Source organism: Mustela lutreola, chromosome 7, assembly GCF_030435805.1.
Source record: "Mustela lutreola isolate mMusLut2 chromosome 7, mMusLut2.pri, whole genome shotgun sequence".
NCBI lineage: Eukaryota > Metazoa > Chordata > Mammalia > Carnivora > Mustelidae > Mustela > Mustela lutreola.
Genome location: NC_081296.1, coordinates 33,682,352 through 33,704,600, shown reverse-complemented (window position 1 = coordinate 33,704,600; position 22,249 = coordinate 33,682,352). Strand labels below are relative to the sequence as shown.

The following is a 22,249-nucleotide window of genomic DNA, read 5'->3' as shown; positions in this document are numbered from 1 at the left end:
CTTTCATTTCTTTTTTTAAAAATTTATTTATTTATTTATTTTTAAAATTTTTTATTTTTTATAAACATATAGTATATTTTTATCCCCAGGGGTACAGATCTGTGAATCGCCAGGTTTACACACTTCACAGCACTCACCATAGCACATACCTTCCCCAAGGTCCATTACCCCACCCCTCTTCTCTGAAATCCCCTCCCCCCAGCAACCCTCAGTTTGTTTTGTGAGATTAAGAGTCACTTAAGGTTTGTCTCCCTCCCAATCCAATCTTGTTTCTTTATTCTTCTCCTACCGACTTAACCCTCCATGTTGCATCACCACTTCCTCATATCAGAGAGATCATATGATAGTTGTCTTTCTCCACTTGACTTATTTCGCTAAGAATGATACCCTCTAGTTCCATCCACGTCATCGCAAATGGCAAGATTTCATTTCTTTTGATGGCTGCATAGTATTCCATTGTGTATATATACCACATCTTCTTTATCTATTCATCTGTTGATGGACATCTAGGTTCTTTCCATAGTTTGGCTATTGTGGACATTGCTGCCATAAACATTCGGGTGCACGTGTCCCTTCAGAGCACCATGTTTGTATCTTTAGGATATATACCCACTAGTGCAATTGCTGGGTCATAGGGTAGCTCTATTTTCAGTTTTTTGAGGAACCTCCACACTGTTTTCCAGAATGGTTGCACCAGCTTGCATTCCCACCAACAGTGTAGGAGGGTTCCCTTTCTCTGCATCCTCGCTAACATCTGAAAGCTTTTCCGCTAAGGTCAGGAACACAGCAGGGATGTCCATTATCACCACTGCTATTCAACATAGTACTAGAAGTCCTAGCCTCAGGACTTCTATGTGGAAAACCCAAAAGACTCCACTCCAAAACTGCTAGAACTTGTACAGGAATTCAGTAAAGTGTCAGGGTATAAAATCAATGCACAGAAATCAGTTGCATTTCTCTACACCAACAAGACAGAAGAAAGAGAAATTAAGGAGTCAATCCCATTTACAATTGCACCCAACACCATAAGATACCTAGGAATAAACCTAGCTAAAGAGGCAAAGAATCTATACTCAGAAAACTATAAAGTACTCATGAAAGAAATTGAGGAAGACACAAAGAAATGGAAAAATGTTCCATGCTCCTGGATTGGAAAAATAAATATTGTGAAAATGTCTGTGCTACCTAAAATAATTTACACATTTAATGCAATTCCTATCAAAGTACCATCCATCTTTTTCAAAGAAATGTAACAAATAATTCTAACATTTATATGGAACTAGAAAAGACCTCGAATAGCCAAAGGAATATTGAAAAAGAAAGCCAAAGTTGGTGGCATCACAATTCTGGACTTCAAACTCTATTACAAAGCTGTCATCATCAAGACAGCATGGTACTGGCACAAAAACAGACACATAGATCAATGGAACAGATTAGAGAGCCCAGAAATAGACCCTCAACTCTATGGTCAACTAATCTTCAACAAAGCAGGAAAGAATGTCCAATGGAAAAAAGACAGCTTCTTCAATAATTGGTGTTGGGAAAATTGGACAACCACATGCAGAAAAATGAAATTGGACCATTTCCTTACACCACACATGAAAATAGACTCAAAATGGATGAAGGACCTCAATGTGAGAAAGGAATCCATCAAAATCCTTGAAGAGAACACAGACAGCAATCTCTTCTACCTCAGCCGCAGCATCATCTTCCTAGGAACATTGCCAAAGGCAAGGGAAGCAAGGGCAAAAATGAACTATCAGGATTTCAGCAAGATCAAAAGCTTTTAGAGAAAGACAACTATCATATGATCTCCCTGATATGAGGAAGTGGTGATGCAACATGGGGGCTTAAGTGGGTAGAAGAAGAATCATTGAAACAAGATGGAATTGGGAGGGAGACAAACCATAAGTGACTCTTAATCTCACAAAACAAACTGAGGGTTGCTGGGGGGAGGGTGTTGGGAGAAGGGGGGTGGGGTTATGGACATTGGGGAGGGTATGTGCTTTGGTGAGTGCTGTGAAGTGTGTTCACCCGGTGATTCGCAGACCTGTACCCCTGGGGATAAAAATATATGTTTATAAAAAATAAAAAATTAAAAAAAAAAAAGACTAGAAAGGAAGCTAGAGAAAAAAAAATCAAAAGCTTTTGCGCAGCAAAAGAAACAGTTAACAAAACCAAAAGACAACTGACAGAATGGGAGAAGATATTTGCAAACGACATATCAGATAAAGGGCTAGTGTCCAAAATCTATAAAGAACTTAGCAAACTCAACACCAAGGAACAAATAATCCAGTCAAGAAATAGGCAGAAGACATGAACAGACATTTCTGCAAAAAAGACATCCAGATGGCCAACAGATACATGAAAAAGTGCTGCTCCATATCACTCGGCATCAGGGAAATACAAATCAAAACCACAATGAGATATCACCTCACACCAGTCAGAATGGCTAAAATTAACAAGTCTTCTTTCATTTCTTATTTTATTTGAGTTCTCTCTTTTTTTTCTTGGTGACTTTAGCTACCTGTTTGTCAATTTCATTTTTCTTATCAAAGAACCGGTTCTTGATTTCATTGATATTTTCTATTGTCTTTTTATTACCTATTTCATTATTCTTGTTTTTTTTTTCCTTCTACTAACTTTATCCTTCATTTGTTCTTTTTGTAGTTCCTTGAGGTGTGAAGTTAGATTATTTGATATGTATCTTGTTTCTTGATGTAGGCATTTATCTCTGTGACCTTCTCTTTTAGAACTGCTTTTGCTGTAACCTGTAAGTTTTGGTAGGCTGTATTTTTTTTTTTAAAGATTTTATTTATTTATTTGACAGACAGAGATCACAAGCAGGTAGAGAGGCAGGCAGAGAGAGAGAAAGGAGGAAGCAGGCTCCCTGCTGAGCAGAGAGCCCGATGTGGGACTCGATCCCAGGACCCTGAGACCATGACCTGAGCCGAAGGCAGAGGCTTAACCCTCTGAGCCACCCAGGTGCCCGGTAGGCTGTATTTTTCTTTTCATTTGTGTCAAGGTATTTTCTGTTTCCTCTTGATTTCTTGATTGACCCATTGGTTGCCAAGTACCATGTTGTTTAATCTTCACATATTTGTGAATTTTGCAGTTTTCTTATAATTGATTTCTAGTTTGGTTGGAACAGTTGCTTGATGTGATTTTGGTATCCTTAAATTTATTAAGGCTTTTCTTATGCTCTAATATGTGATCTGTCCTAGAGAATTTCCATGTTGTCATGACAAGAAAGTGTATTCTTTTTTTTTTTTTTTTCTGTATACATCTATTAAGTCCATCTAGTCTGATATATAGTTTAAGGTGATATTTCCTTATTAATTTTATGGCTGGATCATCTGTTTATTGGTGAAAGTAGAATATTAAAGTCCCCTGCTATTACTGTACTGATACTTTTTTTCTCCCTTATGTTTGTTGAGGTGTGCTTTTATATATTTATTTTTTCCTACATTGGGTGCCTAAATATTTATAAATGTTATATCTTCTGTTGGGTGGACTATTTTTTTAATTACTTTTTATCATTATGTAATGCTTTTCTTTTTCTTTGGCTTTTTATACAGTCTTTATTTTAGTCTGTGTTGTCTGATAAAGGCGTAAGTATGCCCACTTAGCTTTGGTTGTCCTTTGTATGGAATATCTTTTTTCATCCCTTCACTTTCAGTCTGTGTCCTTATGTCTGTAGGTGAATCTCTTGTAGACAGCTTATTCAGCCATTCTGTCTTTTAATTGGAGAATTCTCTGTATTTACATGTACACTGATTATTGATAGGTATGTGCTTATTGCCATTTTGTTAATTGTTTTCTGGCTGATTTGTAGTTCCTTTGTTCCTTTTTTCTCCTCTTGCTTTCCTCCTTGGTGGTTTGATGGCTTCCTTTATTGTTATGCTTAAATATCCTTATCATTGTATTTTATGTATCTGCTATAGGTTTTTGTTTTATGGTTAGCATGAGGTTATATATTTATAACGATCTATTTTAAGTTGATAACAGCATAAGTTTGAAAGTATTCTTTTTTTTTTTTTTTTTTAAAGATTTTTATTTATTCACTTGACAGAGAGAAATCACAAGTAGATGGAGAGGCAGGCAGAGAGAGAGAGAGGGAAGCAGGCTCTCCGCTGAGCAGAGAGCCCGATGCGGGACTCGATCCCAGGACTCTGAGATCATGACCTGAGCCGAAGGCAGCGGCTTAACCCACTGAGCCACCCAGGCGCCCAGTTTGAAAGTATTCTAAAGCTCTGAATTTTTACCCTCACCCTCATGCTTTATGCTTTGATGTCATAATTTACATCTTTTTATCCTATGTATCTTTTAGTTATTGTAGTTGTAGTTATTTTTCCTAATCTTGTCTTTTATCACTTTATGTAAGTGATTAATCACTTACCTTTACTATGTATTTATCTTTCCAGTGATTTGTACTTTCATATGTTTTCTTGTTACTGATTAGTTCCCTTTCTTTTCCAGAAAAAGGGTTTTCATCCAGGCCTCTTGATGGACAACTAAAAAACTGGCAGTTGGTGTTTATCTTGGCCCCTTATCTTGGTGGGGGTGGGGTTAGGAGCTTTATAGATAAGGGCAGTCCTGATTGTAAACCTACTGCATTTGTACAAAAGAGTGTAATTCATCTATCCCTGCCTGCTTTAAGTCCTGGTGCTTACTTCTCTCAGTAATAAATGCTGTTTGTGGAATTTTTTTCCCCCCCAAAATAGGACACTTTCATCTGCATCAAAAACCTGTGCAGGCATGTTTTCTTTTTCCTCAATGACTTTCTGAATGGCATCTGGGAACTTGTCTACTTCCTCTTGATTGGCAGAAGCTGCTTCTCCTGTTGACATTTTTTAAGCCAAATCTCTTTCTGAAATTACCAAAGCAACTCACTGGCATCAAATTTTCCAGCTTTTGAATTTCATCTTCCTTTTGCTTTAGGTTGTCATCATATAATGACTTTGCTTTTTCTCAAATATCATTAGAGTCTATACAGGTATTCCTTTCTTACAGCAATTCTGCACCCACATAAAAGCTGCATTTTTGGGGTGTCTGGGTGGCTCGGTGGGTTAGGCCTCTGCCTTTGGCTCAGGTCATGATTTCAGGGTCCTGGGGTTGAGCCCCACATCGGGCACTCAGCTCAGCAGGGAGTCTGCTTCCTCCTCTCTCTCTGCCTGCCTCTCTGCCTACTTGTGATCTCTGTCTCTGTGTCAAATAAATAAATAAAATCTTTAAAAAAAAAGCTGCAATTTTAGTACTGCATGAAAAGGTATTTCATAGAAAGTACAATGTTTTTGTGTCTGCTGGTGTGACTACTTTGTCAGCTTCATGAATTTCCTCTTTTTTTTTTTAAAAAAATATTTTATTTATTTATTTGACAGAGAGAGAAACAGTGAGAGAGGGAACACAAGTAGGGGGAGTGGCAGAAGGAGAAGCGGTCTTCCTGCTGAGCAGGGAGGCTGATGTGGGTCTTTTTTTTTTTTTTTTTTAATTTTTTTTTTTTTTTAAGATTTTATTTGTTTATTTGACAGAGAGAAATCACAAGTACACTGAGAGGCAGGCAGAGAGAGAGAGAGAAGGAAGCAGGCTCCCTGCTGAGCAGAGAGCCCGATGCGGGACTTGATCCCAGGACCCTGAGATCATGACCTGAGCCGAAGGCAGCGGCTTAACCCACTGAGCCACCCAGGTGCCCTGATGTGGGTCTTGATCTGGGCCACCCAAGTGCCTCTTAACATTGGTTCTTATACCAGATTCATTTATCTTGATAGCAGGCAACCACAGCTGCAGACCTCCATCTATAGTACTTATCAAACAATTCAACCTTTTCTTGTAATGTTGTGACTTTTCTCTGCTTCTTGGGTGCACATCCGGCATCATTAGTGGCACTACGTATGGATCCCATGGTGTTATTCAAGGTTTACAGTATTGCACTAAACAAAGTGAAAGATATATCCGAACTACTAGAGATCACTTTTTACTGTAATACACAATTTACTGGGACAGCTGCTCATGTGGAGATGATTAGCATTTAGTGTTGTTTTAAACGGATACTTGGAACACTTGGCTCACTGCAATAGCAAGTGAGTGGTTATGAAATTATTAGAGTAGTACATTACATTAAGTATGTACTGTGGTTAATTTTATGCTGTTACGATTTAATACTGCATCTTTAGGTTTGTTTACATTTCTCTTAACCTTGTAGGGGTTTTGTAAGTATTTTTGTGTGTAAGCTGATAACTTTTAACTTTATAATAGATTTGTGTATATTTTATGGTAGTAAATGATAGAATAGTAGTTACACATATATTTGCATTTATGGCATACCTTTTAAGTTTCTTTGATATTTCTAGGCTTTGTGATTTGTTTGTGAGGTTTTAAACATTGTTGGAAATCTTCAAAAAATTTTCCAATGTATTTATTGAAAAAAAGTGTGTATAAGTGGATTTGTGTAGCTTAAGACTGTGTTGTTTAAGCATCAATTGTAATTATTTTATCTTCCTCCAAAATATTCCTGTAAATTTATTACCTTTCATGAATCATATATGCTAGACAATTTTATTGAAACATTTTTATTTTGAGTTTGGTTATATAACATGAATATAATGGATAGAGTTTTTTGTGTGTGTAGGAAATGTGCTGCCGAGAAGTATTGACTTTATAATTTTGTATTAAAAGCTTTATTACAGTGCTTCAGAGAGACAGCATACCATGGTGACTAAGAGTGGTCTGTCTCATGTGCCATAATCCTCTGGGTCACCTTGATCAAATTCTCTGTGCCTTAGTTTCCTGCTCCTTAAAATCATGTACAGTATTACCTCTTGATGGTGACTATGAGAATTACTTAATTCTCATAGGTAAGTTGTAAGGTGCTTAAGGTGTAAGGTGTGTAAGGTGCTTAAAACTGTTTATTGGCACATATTAAGTACTCAGGTGTTATATATTATTGCTATTATCCATTTTATCAGCATTGTAGCAAACTATAGGCAAGATATTGAGAGGTTGGGTATTTTCTTCTCTTATTTTTTAGATGTGAATGAATTGAAGGAATGTCTTTCTGTGTTGGTTAAAGAGCAGCAAGCTCTGGCCATCCAGTCAGCCACTACTACTCTTTCAGCCCTGAGACTCAAGCAGAGGCTGGTCATCTTGGAACGATATTTCATCGCCTTGAATAGAACTGTTTTCCAGGAGAATGTTAAAGTTAAGTGGAAAAGTAGCAGCATTTCTTTGCCTCCTGTGGACAAAAAAAGGTAATAATATAATGAAGAAGGAATCTTGATACCAGCTAAATATAAAATGTAGGCTGTTTTGTTTAAGAAAGTTTAAGTACAGCTTGCCCTATAGTTCCATTTTTCATCTTAAGATATTTTGTTCTTGTATTTTTTTTTGTATGTTTTGTATAATATGGAGAATGGGTTTGCTAATTTGCTCAGATTTACAGACTATGCTTCATAATTTGTGCCCCTATTTTCAAATCCTTTCCTGTCAGTAACTGGAAGCCAGCAAGAGTGTAGATAAGCATGTCTAGATTTTTGCAAATGGGGTCTGAATATTATATATACATTTTTTTATTTTACTACTGGATAGGGAATATTTACGTAGTTTAGATGCTTATTTTTTTCTTCCTAATGTGATATTCTTTTATTATAAGAGATTCTTTCAGGCAAATCTTTTTTAATATATTGGTATACATCAGCACATTTTCTGAGACATTAACTGAATGGTTAAGGCTTGTATGAAGTTTTATTTTTTCAAAATGTAGCTGTCTACCAGTTTTGTTTGCTAAATTTAACATGTTTCACTTTTTAAAAAATCTAGTTGAAATCACTTACATGTTCTATATTTGATAGTACTTTTAAGGTAAATTAAACCAAGCGACAGAGGATTCCTACCTTTGTGGTGTTAGTGAGCAGCATAGTTTTTTCTTCCCTTCTTGACTAGGAAGTGAGTGATCCTTTGATGATCATGGAGATCATTGATCAGAGAGGGGTTCTGCATATGCGGGTGGTAGATTCTGAGACTGTCTAAGCACTCCTGTGTGTTTTTTGAATGAGACTGAATTCTCTAAGATGCAGAAGTGGCTGAAACCCCAACTGATTTTTCTCTGTGTTTTTTCCTTTGTGGTTACATAAGTATTGATGGATTAATTGTAATCTGCCTTTCACTAAATCAGCCAAATTCCTAATTTTAAAAAAAATGTATTTTGAGATAATTGTGGGTTCACATGGAGTTGTAAGAAATAGTGCAGATTCTTTCTACCCTTCATCTACTTTTCCCCAATGGTAGCCACTTGCAAAACTGTGGTATACTATCACAATGACAATATTGACTTTGATACAGATTACCTCTCTCACTCAGATTTCCTTAGTTGTACATGTTCTTACCTCTTTTTGTGTGTACATGCATATTTGCATGTGTTTCCATATGATTTTATCAGAGGTGTGGATTTCTGTTACCACTGAGGCAGTTAGAGTATAGGACCAGGATTCTTTTTAAATTACACATACCTCCTTTTCCCCTCCCCTCTGCCTTATCCTCTGGCAGCCCCTAATCTATTCTTTATGTCTAGTATGTAACCTTGGCTTTTTTCAATCAGCATTATCTCCTTGGGATTTTTCCAAGTAGTTGCATGTATCATCATCGCATAGTAGAATTCTGTGTCATAGGTGATCCTCATTTTGTTTGGCCATTCGTCAACTGAAGGACAGCTCAGTTATTAACAGTTGTTGAGCATTATGAATAAAGCTGTTGAGAGTATTTGTGGACAGATTTTTGTGTGAACCTGTTTCATTTCTCTGGAATAAATGCCCTAGAGTTCAATTCTTATGTCTTACGTTTAGGTTTGTAGGACATTGCTATCCTCTTTCCAAAATAGCTGTACAGTTTTACAGTCTTATCAGTGTGTATCAGTGGTCTAGTTGTTTTATATCTTTGTCAGCATTTGGTGTTGTTGCTTCTTTGTTTTAGCTATTCTGTTAGATGTGTAGTGATATCTTCTAAGTTTTTATAGATTTCTTTTCCTCATTTCTCAACTTAATTGGATAGTGATGGGTTTTACCAAGGAGCAGTGGGTTGGATAGTTTACTGCTGTGGATGGGTGTGGGACCAAGCTGTTTTAATGTTTGTTTGTTTGTTTTCCTTGAGTATCTGTAAAATAGAGAGTGACTTACTGAAGTTATAGCAGTTCTTACACTGTACAGATTTAGGACTGTTGGGCTCTTTCTCTAGGGCCAAGGTTACAACTGCCTGAGGGGGAACCCCAGTTTCATGTTTCTTCTGAAGCAGTTTTCTCCTGGTGAGGGCTCCTCCTACCTCATCTGAATAGACTCAGCATGTTTCTTTCTGTTTCAAAGACCGTTGTATTTCTCATTCAGAAATAAAGTTTAAATTTCATTATTTCTGTCTCTCAGACACTCAGTCCCCTTATTAGAGGCAGTCACTCATTAAGGTTTTCTGTGTCTCCTCATGAGCCCCCCTCCTAAAGCTCAGGATTCATAGATATGTGCATACTAGCTGCCTTTCTGGGGTCCCCACATTCTTTACTGCTAATTTTACTTGCTGTTGTATCTTGGGACAGTGATTCCATATCATTACCCATTTTTTTTTTTTTAAAGATTTTATTTATTTATTTGATAGAGAGAAATCACAAGTAGACGGAGAGGCAGGCAGAGAGAGAGAGAGGGAAGCAGGCTCCCTGCTGAGCAGAGAGCCCGATGCAGGACTCGATCCCAGGACCCCGATATCATGACCTGAGCCGAAGGCAGCGGCTTAACCCACTGAGCCACCCAGGCGCCCCTCATTACCCATTTTTAATAGCATTTCCCCCAATAGTGAAAGCGAGTTTTAGTAAGTTTGAAGAATACGGTCTATAGTAGAAATACTCAACAGTGTAAAGTTGAAAATAAAATTACTTGCTAGGCATGATTGAGTTTATAGTGTACACTTTTTATATTCTAGTTTTTCTTAGAATGATTTCTATGGTATGACATTTGTATAGCTTTTTAAAATAAGCATATCTTGTTAACTTTACAATATAAGTAATAAAAAACTTAAAAAACATGAAAATGATAAGTACCAAATTCAGGAGAGGATAAGCTCAGCAGGATGGGGGTGAAAGAGAATAGGATATATACATGGGTCTCTAATCTGGTCATCATATAGACCTAAGAGAGTCCAAAGCAAATACAGATTGCATATTTCTGGGTGCTGTCTCAGGCATTTGTCGTATTGTTCTCTGTCTGTTCTTCAACCCCCTCACTGCTTTTTCATTACTTCATGACCTTTAACCTCCCATTTATGTATTTATCAGTTAATTTTCTGTTTATCATGTGTCTCTCCCTGACTCATAATATCAGTTCCCAGAGATCATTTTGTGGACATTTCAGCAGGTCATTTAAAATTCTTTCTAAATATCTTTTTCTTAAAGAGAAAACTTCCTTTACAAAGAACATTTGATAAAAGTTTTTATATATGAAACTAAAAGTCACACATTGACATTCTGCTGTCTAAAGAAACCTATTCATCACATTTTTTTATACACATCCTTACATGTTACTTATTTTATTTTAGTATTTGCACATTCCTCTGACTAACCAGTTATCACATCTCCCATGTGTGTTGTCCACAGTTCCCGGCCCACAGGCAAAGGAGTGGAAGGTCTTGCAAGAGTTGGATCCCGAGCAGCTCTCTCCTTTGCCTTTGCCTTCTTACGCAGGGCCTGGCGGTCAGGTATGTGGGTCCAGTGTGTTCAGTTCCCCACATCAGGAGACTTGGATTGTCTTCTCCGTTCTGCCACCACATGCCCTTGGGCTGATCCTGTATGTTCTCTGTGCCTCATTTTTCTTGTTTGTAGAATGAGAGGCTTCAGTCTGTCTGATTTTCTAGGACTGTTAACCTAAAAAAAAAAAAAAAAAAGAAAGAAAGAAAGAAAAGTATGTATGTGCATACATCCCAGGTAAACCACTACAGTGTACATCAATGCTGATTTATTTTCTAGAACAAGAAGTTAGGATTGCACATGGCAGAGTCATAAAATAAAGAACTGACTTTGGGGCACTTAGTATTAAGTTCTAAACTCCTGAGTTCTTGGAGTATCTTGTTGAGAGGAAAGTGAGGGATTGAAAATGGAACAGTAGCTTCCTCTCACATGATGGGGTAGGAGGCCCCTCTGAGAAAGTGGGGAGGGCTTTATTTGTCATTGTTGCCTGAGGAATTGGTGGCCTCCTCTGATGCATGTGTGTGCCCAGGGGAGGATGCGGATCTCTGCAGCGAGCTGTTGCAGGAGTCCCTGGATGCCTTGAGAGCCCTGCCTGAGGCTTCACTCTTTGATGAGAGCACCGTGTCTTCTGTGTGGCTGGAAGTGGTAGAGAGAGCAACCAGGTTCCTCAGATCTGTCGTGACAGGGTGAGTTTTTTTGTTTTTTTATCTTACTACATGAATGGTTCTAACATGCTTCAAAGTCTCGTCTCACTTTCTTCTCTTTAGAGCAGAAGGTTTGTGGTATGTGTTTCCAGGCCATCCTCAGCTCTGTGATTCTAGATCTTGGTTTTTAGGTTTTCAAAGATTTGATTTTGATATTCTGATTAGACCCAGGAGGCTGTCATATTGAATCAGGTGGAAAATGAAAGATGCTTTTGTAGTGTATTTTTTTCAGATATTTTATGATTTGGAAATTAGTCATTCATAAAGTGTTTGAGCACCTGTTATGGGCCTCTCAGTGAGAATGTGGATGTTACCATTCTGAGTGAGGGGTATTGTCTTGATGGACAATGTGGGATTAAACAACTACTCAAGATCAAAATGTTTAAACCTACATCTATTCATGTTAGTGTTAAAAATTTTTTGAATGTGAATCATTTTTTGGTAAGGAAAGACATGAACTCTGGTCTTGGGTGCTATGTATTTTTGTTAAGAGTTTTTAAATATAAAGTCAGGCGGAGGGTATGTATTGCATGGAGCACTGGCTGTGGTGCATAAACAATGAATCTTGGAACATTGAAAAAATAAAAGAAAAAAATAAAGAAAATGTATATACTCAAGACATAATTCAGCAGTAAGGACATAATTAAAGGAAAAGTGAGTGTTTTCTCATTCCTTTGCCAGAGGTCACTGCTGTGTTCTGTCTAGTATGCAGGGACACCTCTGGTCTCTATGCCAACAGGCTGTGAGTTCAGCATCCTAGCGTGCTGATGAGGGCTTTTCAACAAGGTTTAAGGCTAGGGGCCCTGAAAATAGCCTTGGAATTACAGTTGATCCTTGAACAATATAGGGCCTAGGGGTACCAGTCTCCACACAGGTAAAAATCCACATATAACTTTTGACTCCCCCAAACTAAACTAATAGCATACTGTGGATCGGAAGCCTGACTGGTAACCTGAACAGTGGATTAACACATATTTTATATATATTATTTACTGTATTCTTATTATACTACCTTTTTCTTAAAAGTTTTGGTATTTCTAGGCTACATGGTTCATCTGTGAGTTTTTTCAAATTATTGCAAATCTCCAAAAATTTTTTCAACATACGTATTGAAAAATATCTTTGTATAAATGAACCAGTACAGTTCAAACCTGTTCAAGGGTCAACTGTGATTTCAAAATTCAACCGTAATGGTGATGTTGGAAGGTCCTCCCTTCCTATCTTGGTTAACCCAAGAAGACTTGTTATTTTTTATTGGGGGAAAGTTGAAATATTCCTTTGATCAGAGATAAAAATAAGCATAGACATTTTCCTTTATTTGCCTGATAGTTTTAGAAGTTAATGTTTCGGGGCACCTGGGTGGCTCAGTGGGTTGAAGCCTCTGCCTTCGGCTCAGGTCATGATCCCGGGGTCCTGGGATCGAGCCCCGCATCGGGCTGTCAGCTCCGCGGAGAGCCTGCTTCCTCCTCTCTCTCTTTCTGCCGGCCTCTCTGCCTACTTGTGATCTCTGTCTGTCAAATAAATAAATAAAATCTTAAAAAAAAAAAAAAAAAAAAAAAAAAAGAAGTTAATGTTTCTCCATTTCCATTGAGGAATGTGGATATTCTAATAGCCATACATGTCCTTGAAAGTGGAGACATATCTAAACATTTTTCTACTCATGACTTGAATAATGATAAAAATAATTTTATGCTGTGGAAACTGGAATATGTTTTCTGATGTAGTCATCTTATAGTATCTGAATTCTTTTAATAAGAAAATATCTTTACAAATTAATTATATGCTTTAAAATCTCTTATTAAATTCGAGTAATAAGTCTCAGAAACTTGATTTTAAATATTAAAAATATACATGCTATCTTTAAGCTCTCATGTTACTTTGTTCTTTCATTTCAGGGATGTTCATGGAACGCCTGGTACCAAAGGACCAGGAACCATCCCCCTGCAGGACCAGCACCTGGCCCTGGCCATCCTATTAGAGCTGGCTGTGCAGAGAGGCACTCTTAGGTGAGGGGTGCCTCAGGCTGAGAGCATTTCAGGGAAATGTCTCTATTTGAACATTTGTTTCATTTTCTGGGATTTCACTAAATATTTGTAATTGTATAAAGCATGTGGTGGTCTTCTATAATCAAAGAGCCATATCCCATCCCAGGACTTCCTCTTCTTTCAGACGTGGGTATGCTTAGGTTTTCTTTATTTCCTTTTTTATGTTTTTAACTTTTTAGTAGTGTTTAACTATGTATGTGTTTAATTTTTTAGTGGTGTAAGAGCTGTTCTTTTTTTTTTCTTTTAATTTTTCTCACAAGTGATTTTTATTCCATTAATTAAGGTCCTAGGATTTCCCTTTAGAAAGCTGTTTGAGGGGTGCCTGGGTGGCTTAGTCGGCTAAGCATCTGACTTAATTTTGGCTCAGTGTTGTAATTTCAAGCCCTGGGTTTGGCTCCATGCTTGGTGTGGAGCTTCCTTTAACATAGAAAAAATTCTTGTTTGAGTTTCTTAACTGATTTTATATTTCTTATCCTTCGAGTGTGGGTATCTTGTGTATGGATATCTTCGAGTGTGCTAAAATCTTGACATTGATTCAGTGATTTTACTGCCAAGAATTGGTTTCATGGGATTATTTTAGTAGTATCCTTTCAAATATAAAGTATTTCTTCTATTTTAGTTAGTTAACCTGCCTTTTATTTTTGACAGACCATGGCAATAAAAGCTAATTTGTTTTTGCTAGAGAATAAAGGTATTTTCTCTTTCAGCCAAATGTTATCAGCCATCCTGTTGTTGCTTCAACTGTGGGACAGTGGGACCCAGGAAACTGACAATGAGCGGTCTGCCCAGGGCACCAGCGCTCCCCTTCTCCCTTTGCTGCAAAGATTCCAAAGCATCATCTGCAGTAAAGATGCCCCTCATACAGAGGGTGATACTCACGTAAGTATCATAACAAGATTTTGCATTTAAATAGCTGTCTTGATTCAGTTATCCTAAAAGAGTTAGACTTTTATAAATAAGACCAGAATGCATGTCTTTGGCAGTGGTTGTCTTTAGGGGAGAGAGTGAGTCAGATGTGGGATAGGTGTGGAATGTCGTAGGGTGAGTTTCAGATGGCGTGGCCTCTGTGTGTGTGTTCTGGATTGTGTGTACTCAGTAGGAAGAATGTACTTCTTGGCATTTATCAACTTGTACTTTTAGAGAGATTCCTCTGCTCCTTTTTGACCTTGCAGTTTTCTTTCTGCTGAACTGGAGCCATTGAGCCCTTTGTGTTTGTAGGTTTAGTGCTTGTGTGTTTCTAGCAGCCTAGAAACTTGTTTTGGCTCTGCTTTGTTTGTGATGGGGAGTAAGTTTAAGATGCTCTGGAAGATGTAAAGAAGGCATGCTCACCTCCATGAAGGAGTTAGTTAGTAGGGTAAACATTCTGACAATATTTCAGAAACAAAGTCAAGCACATCCTTATGGTTACTTGCATTGATAATGTAGGGAGGCGGCACAAGGACTTGAGGCTCAGCTGTGTGGGATGGAGTGTGCCTGGGCCAGAGGATGTGCTTTACTGTGAGGTCATGTAGTTGCCTAGTGGTTAATGTTTATTTGTTTTGACCCTGCTTAGTGAAGTCAGGTACATCTTCCTCCATATGCCATTTATGGAGAAGACCTCAGATCAGTAAGTGCCAGCTGCACTTCAGCACAGAACGAAATCTGATATGCACACTTCTTTTTCTTTTTAAGATTTATTTCTTTATTAATGAGAGAAAATGTGCATGCCCAGGGGGAGGGCAGAGAGAGAGAAGGAGAGAGTCTCAAACAGACTCCCCACTGAGCGCAGAGCCCAGTTGGGGGGGCTCGATCTCACAAACCTGAGATCATGACCTGAGCTGAAATCAAGATTTGGACATTTAACTGAGCTACTCAGTAGGTGCCCCTGACACACACATTTTTAAGTATATATTAGAAAAGGAGCATTAAAAATAGTGACTTACTTTGTTGGCCCTTCCTATATGCAGAGCGCTGTGTGGAGCATATCACCTAAGTCATCACTGTGTTTAGTCCTAGAACAGTGAGACTGGTGGCAGAGGAGGGCCTGCTTAGTTCCTGGGTCTGAATTCCTGGGGTTGTTTCTATTTAGAGGTACAAGTTTGATCTTGTAGGTCTTTCCTGGAAAGGCAGCCATTCCATTAAAATTAATTTTTCTATCACTTGGTAGTCTTTAATGGGAGTAAGTTTATTCTGCCTTTAGAAAAATGAAATTTGTTACTTAATGTGTAGGTAACATTAGGTTTTCTCCAGGGTAGGTGGCATTTAAGTTTAAACAAGTGGTTTTGGTTTTCAGTTTGCAAAGCCAGTTTGAGGTGCATTGCTGTGTTCCTAAGAAGCTTGCTCTGTATTCTGAGGGCTGTTGGAGGGGTGAGTTTGCAGGGTAACTGGGCCATGTCATTGACCTGTGTGGAGTATGCATGTATAAATATGCAGGCACTGCTCTGTGTAGTTTTGTAGCAAGTGTGTAAACATGTATCGGATATATAGAGTCACTGCGTCAGTAACACTTCTCATTTAATGGCCCAAAGGAGTAGATTTACAGATAATGCATAACTGTGACTACCAAAATATAAAGAGTGGTTAAGGGCTAATTGTGTTACTTTAATTTTTCCACAATTCTCCCGAAGTCTACTTACTTTTTTCTTCCCAGCTTTTGTCTGGTCCTTTGAGCCCCAACGAGAGTTTCCTGAGGTACCTTACTCTTCCACAAGACAATGAGCTTGCCATTGACTTAAGACAAACTGCAGTTGTTGTCATGGCCCATTTAGACCGCCTCGCTACTCCCTGTATGCCGCCTTTGTGTAGCTCACCAACATCTCATAAGGTATGTGAGAAACCAGTTTTCTTTGTATGTTCTGCAGTTAGTAGCACTCCTAGATTCTCACCCTGTGCCAATATGGAGACTTTTTCTGGTGTTGGGAGTGGAGCTGGTTACAGCTTTTAAACATGTATACAGTTTAAAGTGTTGTCAGTGGTCACAGTGAGTGATGAGCAAGCTGAGGTGCACAGGGGTGTAGGACCCAATCCACTGTCCCAGGTTTCACTGTCAGGGGATGTGTCCCCATAGAGCTCTCCTTTATCCAAACAACCACATGACTTCCTGCCTTCCTCAGGGAAGTTCCAGTGCCTTTTTTGTACACTAGGAGCTTAGACCATGGACTATCTTGATGCTACTCAGAGCGTGGTAGCACTAATCTATATGTGTGAAGAGCCTGCCAGTGTAGGCCCCCTGAGGACTTCACATACAGAATTACATCTGTTCATCACAGTACTGTCCCATTATATTGACGAGAAGACTGCCATTTGTAGTGGCAGTGAATTTTGCCAGGATCACGAAGAATAATCCTGGATTTGTATCCGGGTCTAACTTTTTATTTTTAACATGATTTATGTTTGATTTCAGAGTCTTTTTTTTTCTTCCCCCAAATAAGTATATTCACATGATTCAAAAGTCAAAATTAAGTGCAAGGACACTGTTAGATTCTTTTTCCTGTCCCCTCGTCTGCCTGGTTTTGCACCTGCTGCTTTTAACTTATCTCTTACATATCCTTTTAACATCTCTGGTATTAGCAATAGTGGTAGCCTGCCGTAGCTTGTTTTTTTCACTACACAGTATATACTGAGGAGCTTTATCTATTAATAAATAGAACTTCTTTGTTTATTTTAAAGCAACTCAGTATTCTATGTATGGATCTATCATGATTTTTTTGGTGGATACTGTGTTGCCAGAAGTTTGCTGCTCAAATACTGCTGCAATGATTAGCCTTGTACATTTGCTCTGTTTGCGATATGCATACACCAGTGGTGATGTACTTGATGTGGGTGGACACATTAGCTGATTATCACAAAACTGCTCACATACAACTTGATCCTTCTCACCCACACCCAGCATTAGGATTACTTGTTTCTCAGCCTCGTACTTAGGCTTTCAGGTTTCTTCCTGTTATGACAAAAATGGTAACCTGATACAGGCCAAGCATTTAAAAGTATGTTTAAGTTTTACTTATATTACTTGTTAGTGGTTTCTGTTAAAATGAAATGGTGTGGAAGAATAGCCTGTTCAGTTTCTTCATCATCTTACCTGTTAAATGAGGTAATATGGAATGTTATAACTTATTTTGATGTTTTAGATCAGCTTTCTTTACATGCTTTGTTTTTATTCTGTGATACCTCAGTGTTACTCTTAGCATAAATTTTTCTTTCTTTTGAAGTAAGAAAGAAATACTCTTTTGTTTTGTTTTGTTTTGTTCTTAATTTCTCAAAACACTTTATGTAGATACCTGAAGTTTTCATTGCTTTTGCTTTTATAAAGTGCAATATAACTTTTTTTATTAACATACAATGCATTATTTGTTTCAGGGGTATAGGTTTGTGAATCGTCAGTCTTACACAATTCACAGTACTCACTATAGCACATACTCTCCCCAATGTTTATCACTTAGCCACCCCATTCTTCCCACTCCCCTCCCCTCCAGCAGCTCTCAGTTTGTTTCCTGAGATTAAGAGTCTCTTATGGTTTGGCTCCCTCTCTGGTTTCGTCTTGAAGAAAGAAGTATTTTTGCCACTATAAGTAAATGTTTCCTTATCTTGTTATCTTACAGGGATCATTGCAAGAAGTCATAGGATGGGGGTTAATAGGATGGAAATACTATGCCAATGTGATTGGTCCAATTCAGTGTGAAGGACTTGCCAACCTGGGGGTCACGCAGATTGCCTGTGCAGAGAAGCGCTTCCTGATCTTGTCCAGGAATGGCCGTGTGTACACTCAGGCCTACAACAGTGACACGCTGGTGGGTGTTCTGGGGCCTAGATCACTTCCCTTTATGGGCACTTCTCTTTTACAGGTGTACAGAATTCTAGTCTGTAAGTCATTTTGATTTCTGAAGATTTAGAAACATCTTTTCATTGTGTTTTACTAGTTGTACTTAATAATCTTAAATAATTAAGATCATTTGGGGAAGAATTTCTTAGTCGTTAAAGATCAGGAGCTCTTTACAGTAACATGCATTGCCCATCATGATTCCCATTTGTAAATTAATTTTCCATGTGTAAACTCAGTATACTTTGGGGTCCAGATAGTAACAAATGAGGGAATTGGGCCTTCTGGGGATAGAGCATGTTCCTGTTAAAGGAAGGTGCTGTTTACCTTGAGTTGTGAATTTCACTTGTGTGGAGGTAGCCTAATCATGTCACAGAGCACTTGGAGGCTGCCTGCTCTTCTGTTGGTAGTGGGCAAGGCATCTGGATGATTGGATGGCAGCCTCTAGAAGTTCATGTTTTTTAGTTTGAGGAGAGTTTGTTAAAATGAGATGCATAATTGAGAAGAGTTATGCTGTTTTCATTGTCCTTGGACTGCTTTGTAATTTTCTTCCCATTTTTACCCTTTTAGGCCCCACAGCTGGTCCAGGGTCTTGCCTCCAGAAACATTGTAAAGATCGCTGCCCATTCTGATGGTCACCACTACTTGGCTCTGGCAGCGACAGGAGAAGTGTACTCCTGGGGTTGTGGGGATGGTGGACGACTGGGCCATGGGGATACTGTGTACGTATGGTTGATTCTTATAATTGACTTGCTTTCCCTTTGAATTGCTGTATTCAAAATAGGATGGAAAAGAAAATTGTGGCTTGTTGTTTTCCAGCTGCTCGAACATGTAGGGCTAGGATGGAAAGGCTGTCAAGATATGTCAGCCCCTGGGTTATGCTATGGGAGTTCTGCCCAGAGCACAGAGGATGATATCAGTTGGCCATCCTGTTTCTTCTCTCCCAGATTCATGGCTTCCAGCTTTTGCTATTCCCGTTTTAACTGCACATATCAACACCCCACACTGTGGAGTTTCCTAAGGCAAATCCCATACTACTTGTTTCTTCATTCACAAACACTTCTCTGTCAGATAAGGTCCTCCTTTCCTTAAGCCATTCCATTTTCATAGGTACAAATCTCACTAATTTCTTAGTGTCCTATTTTGTGGGAGCTTTTGATTATTGTGAGAGACCAGGAATAAAACAAAATGGTTGTTCTAAGTGCAGGGTTGTAAAAATGGAGAGTTCCCACAGCTGCCACAGAGTGGTGGGAACCATTTAATATGTTGCTGGCTTGAGTGGGGAGCCTGGTAGAGAAAAACTTTGGCCTTAGATTAAAATTGAAGATGCATCCCTACTTCAAGGGGGAAAGAGGCATGAACAGCAGAGTTGAGAGGAGTCTGAGCCCCTTATCACTATGGTGGTATGGAAGTGGACATCCCTGGGTAGACTCTCAGACTGTGAAAAAAGCTGAGCAATGTGTATTATGTATTAGTATTCAGGAGAAATATTCCAAACTTGGTAGTGCTGTAAGGGATTCAGACAAATGTGATAAAATGATTGTGAGAAACAAAGGAATGGAAATTGTAGAATTTAGAATTGTTGTTATTCTCAGGCTCTTTTTTATTTTTATTTACTTATTTTTTTAAAAAGATTTTATTTATTTATTTGACAGAGATCACAAGTAGGCAGAGAGGCAGTAAGAGAGTGAGGGGGAAGCAGGCTCCCTGATGAGCAGAGAGCCAGGTGAGGGGCTCGATCCCAGGACCCTGAGATCATGGCCTAAGCTGAAGGCAGAGGCTTAACGCCTTGAACCACCCAGGTGCCCTTATTCTCAGACTCTTAAAGGGGGTTAGATATGTGGGACACCTAGAACTTGAAAGTTCTATGGAACTTTCCATTCACATGGAGATACAAACTGGAGACCTTAGTTTTTTGCTTCTTTTATGTTATTTGTAATTTGTACTAAACTACAAAAAACTAGTAACAATATAATACTCAGTTGAGATTAAGTGCTAGATGCTAAATTAAATTATTTGTCCATTGTTCGAGAAATTGAGGGAAGAAAAAGAGATCAGTGAAGATGGTAGGAGTTGGAAGGAAACTTTGGAGGATTGAAACTTGGGCTGAACAGGAGGGAGAAGTATCAGATTAGGGTTGTTCAGCACTCCCTGTGCCTGTGTGTGCCCATGCATTTATTAATATTTGTATTATTTTATTTATATTTATAAACATGTGCAATTATTTATTTTGCAGAATAGTGGTTCACAAAGCTAGTAAACCATGTCTTTGGAGACGGTAGAGTTGCGTGTTGCCAATCACAGTACACATATTCTGGATTATAAATATGTGGCATTTTGCTAGTTCTGAAAGTGAAGAGCCAACTACTAAGACTTCAATCTAATGAATCCTTACTGCCTCCTACTTTTCATTTATAAAATACAGATTGGAATGTGATTAGTAAGCCTTGCTCCTTCATTCCTTCCTCATTTTTTTTTTAACAAATGTATGAATTTTAACCGTCGGTATGAGGTTTACAATCCATTTGTTTTGAGTAAAATTTGATGAGTTTCAGCAAATGCACACAGTTGGGGAACCACCACAACTAAGAAAACATTTCTGATGCCCCTGTTACTTTCTTTGGACCCCTTTGCAATCAACCCCTGCTCTCTACTTCCAGTTCCTGATCTGCCTTCTCTCACTATGTGGTATTTTGTTCCTGGCTCTGTTACTTAGCAGAGTTCCTGAGCTTCAGCCAAGTTGTTAGGTATGTCAGTAGTTGCTTTGTTCCTGTTGCTGAGTGGTCTATGGATGGGTCACTGTTTTGGACCACTATGAACAAAGCTGCTCGAGACTTGATTGTATGAGTCTTTAACAAACCTGTTTTGATATTCCTGCTGGATGCCATGCTTGGCATTAGGTGCCCAGTAAACATTTAATCATGGAAGTGTTGGATGTTTGAATTCTGTGTTTCTTAATTATTTCATAAGGTGCCTGGAAGGACAAACTGTCTTGGAACCCTGATAGTTATTTTCTTTGCTAACACCAATAGGGCATGTGTAGAAGGACATTCACATTTGTTTCCTTTCTCTCCACAGGCCTTTGGAAGAGCCTAAGGTGATATCTGCTTTCTCTGGAAAACAGGCTGGAAAGCATGTGGTGCATATCGCATGTGGAAGCACATATAGTGCGGCTATCACTGCTGAGGGGGAACTGTATACCTGGGGCCGAGGGAACTACGGCCGACTAGGCCACGGTACATTTGCCTTGAGCCAGCTCAAGCTTGCAGTGGGAGGTTGCCTCTCTTATGGATTTTGCAGTAATGATTGTCCTATCTGTTTGAAGGCTCCAGTGAAGATGAAGCCATCCCAATGCTGGTAGCTGGGCTTAAAGGATTGAAGGTCATTGATGTGGCATGCGGGAGCGGGGATGCTCAAACCCTGGCGGTGACGGAGAATGGTATGCAGGGCATATGCTGCCTGGGCTGGTCTTTAGGATGAGGAGTGCCGCTTTCCTTAAGGGAGTGAGCGTTGAAGTAGAGTTCACTCCATGGCTGCCCTTTTGTCCATCTTTAAGTGATGTGCACCTCTGGGTCTATGGCAGAGGTTAAGAAGTTGCAGGAATTTTTTTTTTTTTTTTTTTTTAAGATTTTATTTATTTATTTATTTGACAGAGAGAAATCACAAGTAGGTAGAGAGGCAGGCAGAGAGAGAGAGGAGGAAGCAGGCTCCCTGCCGAGCAGAGAGCCCGATGGGGGACTCGATCCCAGGACCCTGAGATCATGACCTGAGCCGAAGGCAGTGGCCCAACCACTGAGCCACCCAGGTGCCCCAGGAATTTTTTTTTTTTTTTTAAGATTTTATTTATTTATTTGACAGAGAAAAACATAGTGAGAGAGGGAACACAGCATGGGGAGTGGGAGAGGGAGAAGCACGCTTCCCACAGAGTGGGGAACCCCATTTGGGGCTCGATCCCAGGATGCCGGGGTCATGACCTGAACTGAAGGCA

The 22,249-nt window shown here is 38.9% G+C and overlaps 1 protein-coding gene across 9 annotated transcripts in view; it reads left to right on the top strand.

The window, feature by feature from the left end:
• The window catches only part of HERC2 (HECT and RLD domain containing E3 ubiquitin protein ligase 2), a 239,890-nt gene that overhangs the window by 48,465 nt on the left and 169,176 nt on the right, over nt 1–22,249 (top strand). For all 9 annotated transcript variants that reach the window (XM_059180258.1, XM_059180255.1, XM_059180256.1 and 6 more), the window contains exons 5-14: nt 7,028–7,247; nt 10,625–10,725; nt 11,244–11,400; nt 13,314–13,424; nt 14,171–14,342; nt 16,093–16,266; nt 18,044–18,232; nt 18,832–18,983; nt 21,340–21,497; nt 21,587–21,700. In XM_059180258.1, the coding sequence (XP_059036241.1) occupies nt 7,028–7,247; nt 10,625–10,725; nt 11,244–11,400; nt 13,314–13,424; nt 14,171–14,342; nt 16,093–16,266; nt 18,044–18,232; nt 18,832–18,983; nt 21,340–21,497; nt 21,587–21,700 (1,548 nt within the window). The remainder of the gene's footprint in view (nt 1–7,027; nt 7,248–10,624; nt 10,726–11,243; nt 11,401–13,313; nt 13,425–14,170; nt 14,343–16,092; nt 16,267–18,043; nt 18,233–18,831; nt 18,984–21,339; nt 21,498–21,586; nt 21,701–22,249) is intronic.